Here is a 13,573-nt window from a genome sequence, read left to right on the forward strand (position 1 = left end):
GCGCTTCCTAGGTAAGCGCTCTACCACTGAGCTAAATCCCCAGCCCCTCTGTCAGAGTTTTTAAAATTTTTTTTTAGGTTTACTTATTTTTATGCATAGAATTTCTTTGCCTGTCTGTATGTATGTGTTCACAGAGGTCAGAAGAGGGCTCAGATCCCCTAGAACTGGAGTCATGGGTGGTGGTCGTGAGTCACTGTGTGAATGCTCAGAACCAAACCTGAGTCCTCGGCAGGAGCAACGGGCGTTCTTAACCGCTGAGCCAGCTCTCCGCCCGCTCCCTTCAGGGGATTTTATCACAGTAATGGGTGGAGGGGGGATGCTATATCTCAGTGGCTTCCAGAACATGCCAGATTTGAAATGCCCCGTCCCAAGTAGGTAAGTCCTGTAAATCACAGGCAGCCACTGACCAATGTGCACCTGCCTCTGTCTTCCTGCCAGTTTTGAACCTGACTCTACTTCCTGACTGATTCACCTCTATCTTCATCCCTGGAATCCACATACAGTATCAACAAGAAGGACATGCACACACAGCCTCAATAGAGTGGCATCCACCCCACCCCACTTCACCCCACCCCACCCCACCTCACCCCACCTCACCCCACCTCATTCCAGCACACCCCATCCCACCCCACCCTACCTCACCCCACCACACCCTACTTCACCCCATCCCACCCCACCTCACCCCAGCACACCCCACCCCACCTCACCCCACCCCACCCCACTGGGCCATCCCACTCCAAGCAGAGGGAAGGAACTGGCTCAAGGCTTTCCTCACTCCACACCCCTTCTTCCCAATCCTGGTCAAATATGAAAGTACATGTTTCGAATACTGTGTGTTTTACAAAAGTAGGGTGTGGGGAAGGCTACGGGGGGGGGGGCGGGGTAGAAATGCTGCAAATACAGTCTCTGTGTATACATTGTATACATTGTATGCAAATACAGTCTCTGTGTATACATTTCTCAAAAAAAAAAAAAAAAGCGGGGTTGGGGATTTAGCTCAGTGGTAGAGCGCTTGCCTAAGAAGCACAAGGCCCTGGGTTCGGTCCCCAGCTCCGAAAAAAAACCAAAAAAAAAAAAAAAAAAAAAAAAAAAAGTTCAAAACAATAGCAAAAGAAAAACCACCTAATCAGACACATGGGGCAATTAATGGCTTCCCCCCCCCCCATGTCAGTGCTACACCCTAGGCAGCACAGAGCCTGGAATGGAGAGACATACAAAAGCCCCTCAACACCCCCAGGCTTCACACTGCCCTCTGCCAGCCTGCTCTGGCCCTCTGGGGCCATCCCCTGGGCTAGCATTCGCTTTGTTCAATACCTTTTTTAAAAAGCATTTATTGCATGCTGAGCACCGCCGTGAGCTCTGCCAAGTCTGACTCATCTGAGCACCCTGAGGTCCACAGGTGGCTTGGGAATGAGGACCTCTTGCAAAGCCTGCATGGTGTCTATTAACGAACAAAGTTCCCCGGATGGTGCAGAACCTCTACCCTCTCACACGTTTACCACCTGCACAGGCTCCCCCAATAGCGAAGCTTGGGGATCTTGACTGCACGGGCAGTCCTTGGCTGTAGCACCAGGTAACATCTGGACCAGGTGTCTTCTTGAAGCCAGGTGGCATCCTGAGAACAAGGTGACACCTAGGTACCAGGTTCACATGAACATTCCAGGAATCAGGCGACAATCCTGCCGTCAGGAGACATTCAGGTACCGGGTGACATCCCAGGAAAGAGGTGATCTCTAGGCACCCAGGTGACCTCCCAGATATCAGATAACACCCTCAAGAACCAGGTGACATCCAGGTAACAGGTGACATGTCTAGAACCAGGTGACAGCTCAAATATCATACAATATCCCTCAAAAACCAGATACTCCCGGAGACATCCAGGTACCAAGTGACAACATTCCAGAAAACAGATGACATCCCACCTGACATCCCAGTGGCTCTGGGCCTTACCTGCCGATGACTTCGATATTGGAGATGGCGTAGAAATACTTGTAGAGGTTCTCTCGCTGCACGTAGGTGCCACCCAGCGCAGGACGCAGCAGGCGCATGCGCAGGTCAGTGAAGGTGAAGAACTCCTTGAGGCCCTTGGCGCTCTCCATCCTCGTGTACAGGTTGTCCATGTTACGCAGGTCAGGGCCGGCAAAGATGGCGAAGCGGTCCCTTACCTCAAAGCGCACATGCTTCTCTTTCTTGGACCCTGCCCAGCGTGAGTATTCCTCGGTGCAGAGCACCCGGTGGGCGCTGGAGGGTGACATGTCTCGGGCGCGGCGGGCAGACATGCCGAAGGCCTCCATGCAGTCTTCTGCATAGAACTGGTAGGGCTGCCAGGTGCGGCCATTGTCCAGAGACTTCTCGAGGACCATGACCGTGGGCCGGCCATACTCGAAAGTCATCACCACATCGTCTGTCAACTCCACGCTCTTGTTCCATGAGAGGGTGATGTTGGCTTCCAGTGGACTGGGGTAGCGACTCCACGTGACGCTTTGCCAGTAGGTGGCCAGTCCCTCATCTTCCCTGTCAAACATAAGCCGGGGTGGGTGGGCCAGGTCAGGGTTGGAGGCATCACACTCGTTACTGCACAGGTAAGGGTTCTCCTGCAAGGGAAGGGAGTCTGTCAGGAAGTCCATCCTGGTCAATGGAAAGGGTCTGTCATGTGCTTGCTCTGTGCCTAAGCTAGCCACCTGCTAGCCACCACCAAGCCCTGGATGCAGGCGTGGAAAATGGCTGTCCCACACAGACAGCAGATGCATGATAATAAGATATTGGGTGGGGGTCATAGGCATTCTGCACTTTCTACTGCGTGCTCTCTAAGCCTTTAACTATTCTAGGTGGTAGACCTATTAATTAACAAACAACAGACCTTGCCACTGACAGCCTCACAGTGCCTCAGTTCACACGGCCACTTTGATGAATATTTCAGGTGTCTGTGCAGAGACAAAGTAGCTTGGATCTGAGTTAAAAACCTCTCACTCTCTAATGAGCCATGAGGCCCCCGAGGGGGTGGACACATTGCCACCATCCCCTGGCCACCGCAGCCAGCAACACTGCAGTTAGCCACTGGCCACGGGCTTTGATCCTCCACAGACCAGGGCTGCTGCCCAGGCAGCCTAGGGCTGCTCTGTGGGCACCTGGCCACAGCTAGCCCAGGGGTTCACTAAGGCAGGGCCCACAAAGCCCTGACCCACCAAAATAACTCTGTCCTTCATGCCCTGTGGTGCCAGTGTCCACCCCACCTGCCTGTCCCTGAGGATGGGTGAGGCTTGAAACCTTATAAGGAGTTTCTCACCAGTGTAGCTCCTAATTGCTGAGTGGGAAACTGAGGCCCAGGGAAGGCAAGATGAACCAGGTCTTCTCAGAGGATTTGGAGGTATTTCTGAAAGAAGAAAGCCCTCTCTGCACCCCTCTCTTTTCTCATCCTCCCTCTTCCCCACTCTCCTCTCTGCCTGTTTTCCTCCCTATCACCCAGCTTCTTTCCTTCCCCCAGCCCTATACTGCCTCAGTGTCTGGCAAACTTACAAATCATAGTGACAAAGGAGAAGCTTTTGTGACTTTCACTGGTGACTCGTCTCACGCCTACTCCTGAATGGAAGACTCTGACTGACCTCTACAGACTCCATGACAAGCAGAGGCCAAGCCCAGTGACCAGGAGAAGGCAACAGACTGTGGCTGGCTGACCAGGAGGTCACCCCTCCACCTTCTGCTCCAGGTAGTGTGAGGGAAACACAGAACCCAAGCACTCCTGCTTGTGCACTGGGATGGCAGACAAAGTTCGTGCGTTAATGAGGGAGCTGGAGGGCAGCTTGACTCAGGCTGGATTCTCTCTCACTCACTTTGTTCTTTTGCTCTGAGCCTCATCTGAGACTCAATGGAGTCCCTTCAAATTCATACGTTAATGCCTAACCCTAAGAGACCTCTAAAGATTATGTTTTGAGACAGTCTTTACAGAGTTGAAGGAGGCCCTCAGGTGATCCTTCTCCTTATTCAGGGAAAAACCCCTGAATAAGGACAGAAAAAGGACACACATGGAAATGCCAGGAGCGCAGGAGTGCTCTCTCTCTCTCTCTCTCTCTCTCTCTCTCTCTCTCTCTCACACACACACACACACACACACACACACACACACACACACCCCACAGAGGAAGGTCATGAGACACAGAGGTGGCTACATCACCTCACGGAGCGAAGTTGCAGGAGGCAGTGCACCTCCAGCATCCTGGTCTTAACCCAGTGGACGACAATAAATGTCTACTGGAAATGTCAGTTCCTGGTAGGCTCATCCTAGTGAGCCAAGTGGGCGGGGCAGCAGCTCAGAGAGGTGTTGCCCACCCTGGGTTTTCCAGGGTGTCCTTAGAGACACCTCTTCCACCAACTCGTTTCTTTTACCCACCTCACTTACCTCTGAAAACCATGTCCTGTCGTAGGCTACCTGGCCTCCTGGTAATTGTATTAATGTCTGCCCATCATATATTGACTGTCAATATTCCTGTCACACACACACACACACACACACACACACACACACACACACCCCACCTCAGCAGCTGTGAGTCACCATGTATGACCTTTTGATGGATCCTTTTCCAGCCCCCTGCCTTACCTACCCAGCCTCCCACTGTCCTCAGCTGTCCCACCTGGGTAGGGACAGGGCTGGCTGGAGCTCCCCTGGAGGTCTCCCTAGAGTGGCATGAAGAGCAAGCCAGGGCCTGAACCAATGAATGTTCAGAAGGGAGCTGACTCAGTGAGGACACAGCCCATGCCTCCTTGGTGAGGCAGGACTCAGATCTTGGGGTGGCTGTGAGGTGTGTGAAGAAGCTGGGGGGACTATGCTGGCCATGGCTTGGGAGCATTTGCTGTGCTTGTAGCTGGCAAAGCCTTCTCTGCAGCCGCCATGAGGCTGGTAAACACACAGGCTCATTCATTAGTGGCTCACCATCTGCTTCCCAGGGGCTGGGGTGAGGCTGGCAGGGCCTTGCAGGTTGGGCAGCAAGGATCTTGAATCAGGCTGGGGTCCCCAGCCCCTGGCAGAGCCCCTATATCAGTATAGTATAGTGGCTTTGCCAGCCTTCCGGGTCTCTAGCATCCAAGACTACAGAGCAGATTACCTGTTAATGAAAACAGCCAGACAAGGACAGCCAACGCTGGAGTTTTGGACACACTTCTACCTTGCAGAAGGGAACTCAGGCTAAGCATTGATGCTTTCAAAACTAGCACTTGTTCTCTGACCATTTAATGGTCAGCACCCCAAAACAGAACAAATGCACACACCTCTTATTATTAAAGCCTTAGGTTCTTGGAGCATGGTTCAGTCAGCAGAGTGCTTGCTGTAGAGACACTAGTTTGAGCCTCAAAAGCCAGGTGAACTTGCCAGCTGTGGCACTGGGTGAGCTAGCCTGGGCAATTCTGGAGGCTGGTCCTGGTGCCGGACAGCTGCAGGCAGTGGAGAAGTTTGGGAGAGCTGTGGGCTGACCAAGGCTATCTCCCAGGCCCTAATCCAGGGCTGTGAGCTGTCCCACGCAACAACTATCCCATCTATGAGCTGCTGGAGTGTGTGAAGGGGTCAGTCCTGCAGATGCAAAGCTGCAGGATCTTCATGACACAGGGCGACAATAGGACGTCCATCCAAGGGGACCTTGTGAGGTTCCAGTATTGATTATACAGCAGAAGCCGGAGGCCTTGAACCGGGCCAATGACTCATTGCAATGAACATTTGCAAGTAAAGATGTGTGCACTGTGTGGCACACTGTGACACATCGAAGCTTCCATGGTGAGATGTTTTTGTTTGTTGGGGAGGGACAGTGAGATGAGTGGGATTGGGGTGTATGATGTAAAGTTCACCAGGAATCAATAAAAAGTAAAAAAAGAAAAAAGGCGCTAGGTGAGAGACCCACTTAAAACTCTAATACTGTGGTGGCTAAGGCAGAAATATGCACAGGGATCGGCAGCCAGCCTGCTGAGCTTGACTGGCCACTTCTAGGCCAATGAGGCACCTTATTTCAAAACCAAGGTGTGTATGGTGCCTAAGGTTGACCTCTGCCTCCATTCATATATTCACACAAAAACATGCACACACTACATACACAAAAAGCCTTGGCGGCCCCCCTCCCCTGGTTGCAGTCACCCACCATGTACATTTCCCATATAATTTCTAGGGGCCCCCTCTGGACTAAGGGTTCGAACTACTTGTTTAAGTCTGGGGCCATAAAGGAAACTGCTTCTATGGTCTAAAAGCACTACTCAGCTCAGCTTGACCTTCTAGAGGCTCTGTGACCTTGAGAAAGCCATGTGACTTTTCTGAGCCTCTATTCTCTTGTCCTGTGTCTGTTAGATATGGCACGAGAAACTGGGGAGATGTCACCATCCAGCAGTGACAATTGTACACAGCCGATTTGTGCGTGTCAGCTGGAGTGGGAAGGTGGAGTCTGGGAGATGTTGAGAACCCAGGGACTCCATGACGCATACCACCTTGAACACAGACTGCTTCAGTGACAGCTAGCCCAGAGGAGCACAGTAGTGGGCCAGGGGCAGACGCTGTTGCTATGGTCACTATGTACCGGCCCAGTGTCACTCCCCTGGATATGACGGGACTGACCTTGGAGAATCAGGATCTCTGCAGTGTTCCTCTTTCCACACACCCAAGCAAGTCACCTGGAGGGTAGGCAGTGCAGCAGCCCTGACCCAGCTGCACAGGCACCAGGGTGGGGTAGGGTGGCATGGCAGGTCTCTCTAAATGGGGCAGCCTGTGGAGAAACTGTTCTCTTTTGTCTCTTTAGTGATTTTGCTCCTCTGTTACTTTCAGGTCAGGAGTCAGAGGTTGGTACACGCACCGGGCAAGCTCCAGGTCAAAAGCACCATGGGACAGGAAGTGAGCTGCCCAGTGGAGCAACCCTCATCTGGGAACGTCCAGCCATGTGAGTCTCTTCACAAGCCTCTTGGGTCATAAACAGTCCTTGTGTCACGGCTTCATCTTCTTGCTCACACAAGGATACAGCAGCACAAGAAGTGCAAGCCTGTAGAGCAGAGTTCAGGCTCCATAACCCACGTAGGCGTAAGGAGAGAGCAACTCCATGATGTTCTCCTCCAGCCTCACCTCAGATCATGCACTCACATACATAGTAAATAGAACTTCAAGTTATTTTAACAACACACAGCCCCACTCTGTCCTAGTCTTTACGAAGGCTCATATGTCACACTTAACCTAAACTAAGCACATCTTTTCTCTTTTTAATCTATGTTTTTCTTACTTCCTCCTTTCCTTCCTCCCCTCTGTCTTCCTGGTGCTGGGAACGGACCTAGGGACTTGTGTACACTGCCCAAGTGTTCTAACGCTGACCCACACTCCCAGTCTCCTGATCTTTCCCTTAAAGTTGTCTGTTTGTTTATGTGTTTTGACTACATATATGTCTGGGTACCATGCAGGTGCCTGCTGTCCATGGAAGCCATAGAAGGACACTGATACCCTAGAACTGGGGTTATAGATGCTGGGCTCTGCTGTGTGCTGCTGAGAATCAAACCTGAGTCTTCTGGAAAACCAGCCTGGAGTTGTCTCTTCAGCCTCTGGTTTTTGTATGGGTCTCATATGCAAACAGAGTGGGTGAGGGAAAGGCATTGTGGTCTAACTCATCTACACAAGGGACCCCAGGCCAGCCAGGCCTACACTGTGAGACCCTGACTTTATACCACAAGACGAGAGCCTGTGTAATGTATGCTCATGGATGTTGGATGTAGGCAAGATGTCCATTCTGGGGCCACCATGTATGTGCCTGTCCCAACCCAGCGGCACAATTACCCATTTGCTTCCCAAGGGTCAGAGTCTCCAATGCCCAATACCCAGCTCTAAGATGAGTTAGGAAAACTCCCATTTGTCCAAGAGGGAAAGGACATAGCCACCCCCAGCCCGTGCCACTCACCCCACACCCAGGAGGCAGACAGCCGTGTTTTTGCCACCGGGTGTGTGGGCGGGCCCTGAACAGTTCAGCAGCTGACAGATTCTTTTTGAACTTGGCTGCCGAGCTGTCAGCCTCAATGGGGGCTGAAGATACTTTCTGTGACCCAGGTGGGAGGCAGGAGACTCCCAAGGAGTAAGCCAGGGCATGGGGTGCTGAGATGAGGGGACACAATGCCAACTACTATTCTTACAAAGACTTGGGATTTAGGGGTGAAGTGAAGGTTAGGATGGTGGTGGAGAACCCAAAGGCAGTCAAACAAGCCTTTTCCTTCTCCTCGGACTTGGGGAGAAACTGTCCTGGCCTGGACAGTCTAGAAGGCAATAAGCACATTGACTTCCTAGGTGCCTTTTCCCTAGCACCAGTGTTGTGCAAGCCTGGGCTGAGCCTGGCTCTGTCTATACTCAGTCTCCCTACTCAGGAACTGATAGAGCGGGGAGCAGATAGGTCAGCTGTGCGATCACTATCCTAGAATTTCAAATTCTTCATAGTCTTCACTCCCCTGGTGGCTTAGTAGGAAGGGAACAGAGCCATGTCCTCCTCCCCAGTGGCAGGGAGAAAGCCAAGTGCTGGGGGAATTCGCCCTAACAAATTATTTCCTATTTCTTGGTAAGAAAAGTTGCAGTGGCGATGAATTATTAACAAGACGGAAACGGAGATTGTGCTGCTGGTCCTAATTCGGATTGCCCTGTCTCCTTAGCTCCCTCCTCCCTCGCTGAGCTCCACCTCTGGCTAGCTCTCTGTATCCTTCTGTGGGTTCATTGATTTATCCCATCTTCTTCCTCTGCCCCAGCCAACAGCAAGGTCACCTGCTTCACTCTCACGAATCAGCAGAAACCCACTCAGAGGGACAACCGTCCAGGGACACTTATTCTGTGGGGACAATTCTCTCATGTTCTGTCAATTCTGCAGGCATGGAGGACAAACCATCTATGCTGGGGCTGATCCTCAACCCTTAATCCTAGGAGAGTGCCATCCAGAGTCTTAGTAATTGTCCTCTTCCCCCAGACCCAGCCTCAGTGACTGTGTTCAGGCCACCTTCCAAGCCTGTCCTGGCTTTAGCCCGAGTCAGCAAAAACACTTCATGGTCCTTCACTACGCAGGGAAGCTTTGGAGGAAGACAACGGGGGCCCTTTCATTTCAAACCTTCCCACCACTGTCCTCCTTCTAGGATCACCCAGCAATGGCTTTATGTAGGGCCACTGAACAACCAAGCAGAGACTCTCACCCTGTGCATGAGAGTTGTGTGCAGGCTGTGGTTTAAGCAGCAGTTGAGATGCCAGCCCCAAGACCTTCAGTCTGTTCGGGGTTCAACAGCCCTTCAGAGTACCTCAGGACACAGGGCTGTGCGTGTGGCTGAGACATCCAGGAGGTGCTGTGTTGGCTCAAAGCAGAAAGCCAAATCCTGTTCAGACTCGCCCTGCCTGCAGGGACACAGCCCAGCACGGCTGGCTTTCTCCACCAACAGAGCAGCCACAGGGAGTGGGGGTGAGAGTTTTGCCAAGGCAGTGACTACATGAGGGTTAATCTCTCCAAGAACTCAAAATCATCTTTAAAAAAGAAAAAAAAAAGGCTCCATTCTGCTTTGCCCTGGGCATATGTGAATTCTTCCCACAGCCAGACTTCCAGGAATGTTTGGGGTGGGAAACTCTTTCCCAGTTCTGAAGCGTGCCTGGCACCCAGCCGTGCGGCCCCCACATGCAATGAATGTGCTCCAGGCCCTCAATGTACCACCTACCAAGCAGACACATGTGAGCCCCGGCCTCGGAAGAGGATGGTTCTCTGTGCTAGCATACATCTAGGCACAGGGTGCTCACTACCACAAAAAGGCAGGCCTCCCTGATTGGAGTGCTCTGTTCGGAGACACGTAGGCTGTCTACCTTGTGCATGCTCTACAATGCCTGTTCCAGGACCCCTTTTGTGGTCCTATTTACTCTCATTATGACGTCAAAAATTTCCAGTTCGTTAGAGGAAGGTGAGAGAGGGGGCCTCATGAGACCAAACTTGGACCTCCTGACTTTTTCTAAGAGAGGGTCTCTCATATCCCAACTGGTCTCAAACACCCTATATAGTTCAGGTTGACCTTTGACTCCTGACCGTCTGGCCTCTACTTTGAGCACTAGGATGACAGGTGTGTGCCAGCATACCCAGTTCATGCAGTGCAGGGGATCGATCCCAGGGTTCATGTGCATCTTATGCAACCTGTCCAGCAATTGATACAAACTCAAATCCGAGCTCAGCAGGGCTCAAAGATTTCCCTCTAGCTCTTTTCCCACCTGTGGCATCTGCGCACCCCTTCTCTGAGCTCACACTCTGGGTGGCTCGCCCTCCTACCCACTTCGTTCTCTGTTAGGGGCTATGCTCAGCACCGGAGTGAATCAAGATATTTACTTTAAAAAAATTTTTTTAACAAGTAAATGAAAGAAAAGGAAAAGGGGTGGGAGGAGGAAAGAGAGGAAGAGGGAGGAAGGGGTAGGCTGGGAATAGGGCTTGGAGAAGAGGAAGCCACTGGTAAAGTGCATTATTGATCGGAGACTCAGAAAATGCTTAGAGGGTAGGAAAAGCATCCCGTTCTTTAAAAGCTTGTGCAGGGCATAAGCTAGACGCAGGCATCTTTCCCAGAGAGGACCTACTCTCTTCACATGAATATTTCATCACCAGGGGAAAAGGCAGACTGAGGATTCCAGCGCAGGGTGGGGTGAGGGCTGGGCAGCATGGCCCCTCCAGATAGCCCTGGGGCCTTTAGAGCCCCAGTCATTCCACTTGCTGGTGGCAGCTGCCCTGGGCTTGCTTGCCGAAGAGTAGGGCAATAGGGTTGGGGCCTGGGACAGACAGAGTCAAAGGCAAGGCACCCACAGGGGCAGCATACCTAATCACCACTAACTCACTGGTAACTCTGTCCCAGCCCCCGTCCTGTTCCCGCAGGAGACACCACCAGTCTCTTAACTTCCTCTCCCCAGCCCATCCTCCACCTGACATCAGCCACCTCGTGTGAAGTGATGTAGTGGATGCCTTGCCCTCTTAAGCCTCAGCACCTGGGATATTCATGAGCCCAAGCCTTGGACCCTAGTCCTGCCCATTCTCTCCAACACAGCTCATCTCTCTCTCTCTTCTCTAGCCTCTCTCCAGTTTGCCTCTGCTTTCTTTTGGGGGATTGGGGTAGGTGCGTGCGTGCGTGCGTGCGTGTGTGTGTGTGTGTGTGTGTGTGTGTGTGTGTGTGTGTGTGTGTGTAGGTTGTAGAGCTTAGAAGACAACCTCAGTTATGACTCTCAGACAATGAGAGAGTCTCTCGTTGACCTTGAATTTTCCGAATAGTAGAGGACATCTGCCAGTGAGTCCTAAGTCTGGCCACTGAGCCTCAGGGATCCACCTATCTCTGCCTCCCCACAGCCAGGATCACTGGTGTGTGAGGAAGGACTCAGGTCCTCAGCTTCCTTGTCAAGTACTTTGCCGGCTGAGCCACCCCACCAGCTTCTCCACCTCTCCTCTCAGACTGGGGCACTTCTATCTCAGGGTGCCACCCAGTGGCAAGTATCTGAACGAGCATCCCTCAGCACTTCCCTGACTTCAGGACACCTCCCTGGCTCTGTCCCAGCTGCCTATTTGTACACTTGACCACAGTGTCACAGAATGACATCGTTGGTTAAGAGCAAGCTTCACGACCTGCTCAGGGGGCTCTGAGAAGACAGGACAGAGTGTGGCCCATGAAATGCACTCAGGGCTGCAGAGCGAGAGCCTCTTCAGTGGGTCCCCTCTCTGGGGACCTCAGCAGCCAGAAAAAAGTCTTAGGCATGACGGAGCATCCAAACAGATTGGAATGGCTGCTGCAGAGGGCCATGGTGATTTCCTACTTCTCTTTGGGGAGTTAAGAGATGTGGCAGAGCCACAAGGTGGGGTGCACCCAGGCAGCTGCAGGCTGTGGAGGTGAAGCCTTGGATCAGGGTTGGGCCAGAGGTACAGATTTATTCTTCTATGCATTTATCAGCCATTGTCAGCCACTCAAATGTCACTCTGCAGAAGCAGCTTCAGACATCAGACAAAAGGAAAGGCTATGTAGCAGTGTTCACGAGTCTTAAGTTCAGAAGTCTGGGGGTGTGTGACTAACCAACTAACCAAACAACCAGATAGCCAACCAACCAACAAACCAACTAACCAGCCAGCCAACCAGCTAATCAACCAACCAACTAAACAATAAACTAATTAGCCAATTAACCAAACAGCCAACTAGCTAACCAAGAAACAATTAACCAACTAGCCAACTAGTTGACCAACAAACCAATTAGCCAGCTAACCAACCAGCTAACCAATAGACCAATTAGTCACCCAACCAACTGAACAGCTGTGAGAGTTAATCTTCACCGTGGACTGAAGAGGATTTGAAATCCCCTAGGAGATACATGTCTGAGCATGTCTGCTTTCAGGAAGGTTTAACTGAAGAAGGAAACCCGTGTTCTTTACGGACCACGCCATGAGCGTTGGTCCCAGCTGCAGAGTGGACCAGTGACGTGAGCATTAGTGTTCCTCTCTCTGTGCTCCTGACCGTGGGGTGGAGTGAGCAGCCATTTCACACTCTCGCCACTATGAATCCCCAACCATGATGACTGTACCCCCAAAATGTGATCCCAAACATGTTTCTTTCATCAGCTATTTTTGCCACAGCAAAAAGAAAAGCAGCTAATACACCAGTCAAAGAAAGACCTATGCATGCAGCTGGATTTGGGATGCTGAGATGGTTGGTCAGAAGGATAGCACAGACGCTCTGCCCACCCCACAGTGGAAAGCCCGGGGATCCCCACACCCACCACACAGCACAAATCTTGGGGTTTTCCTTGGCAGTGGACAGCTTACGACTATCCAGGAAGTTCCAGGGTGCCCAGGGCAGGGCTACTGCCTCCAGACCTCAGATGGTGGGATGACTTCCCATCTTGAGGCGGGCGGTGGCATCAGTGGGACCTTCTGTCTCCTCACCATCCTGATTCCCATACCTTTCTCCAAGCCGAGAGGATCCTAAGTGCTCCGGAGTTCAGGTGAGCAGGCAGGCAGGAGTGCCAGTCAGACCCGGAACGTTCCCCGCCCCCGCCACTCCCTGCACCCTCTATTTTTAGGCCCATTACTGCCCACTGGTGGGTATAGTTTCACCACTCCATCCCCAGAAAGGCAGATCAGGTTCCTCTAAGCAAAGCCACCTCGCTTTTGCTAGAGCTGGTGCGTGGGAGCGCTCATGCTTCCAAATAGACGCAGAGCAAGCAAGTTATCAAATGAGTGGATTAGCAGGCTCCATCTCAGCTCAAAGAGCAGTGGGCGGGAACACACAGCATCACCCTCCTCAGCCTCCTTCCTCCAGGGCGGATGGGGACTCTGCTCAACACACACACACACACACACACACACACACACACACACACACACACACACACACACACACAGTGAGAGAGAGAGAGAGAGAGAGAGAGAGAGAGAGAGAGAGAGAGATGACAGCTACCTCCAGCTCCCTTTCCTTCTGAGATAATCAGAGAGACTCCCATCAGTCTCCCATCAGTTGCGGAACCTGGGCAGACACAGGTCTACAGTTCAGCATGCTAGAAGCTGTGTGATCTTGGGCAAGTGACTTAACCTCTCTGACTTGGAGA

The 13,573-nt window shown here is 52.0% G+C and overlaps 1 protein-coding gene across 15 annotated transcripts in view; it reads right to left on the bottom strand.

Annotated features, from left to right (window-relative positions):
• The window catches only part of Ntng2 (netrin G2), a 59,177-nt gene that overhangs the window by 31,852 nt on the left and 13,752 nt on the right, over positions 1-13,573 (bottom strand). For 13 of the 15 annotated variants that reach the window (XM_017591833.3, XM_017591829.3, XM_006233800.5 and 10 more), the window contains 1 exon segment: positions 1,951-2,594. In XM_017591833.3, the coding sequence (XP_017447322.1) occupies positions 1,951-2,594 (644 nt within the window). 15 annotated transcript variants of the gene reach the window in all.

This window comes from Rattus norvegicus, chromosome 3 (assembly GCF_036323735.1).
Source record: "Rattus norvegicus strain BN/NHsdMcwi chromosome 3, GRCr8, whole genome shotgun sequence".
Lineage (NCBI taxonomy): Eukaryota > Metazoa > Chordata > Mammalia > Rodentia > Muridae > Rattus > Rattus norvegicus.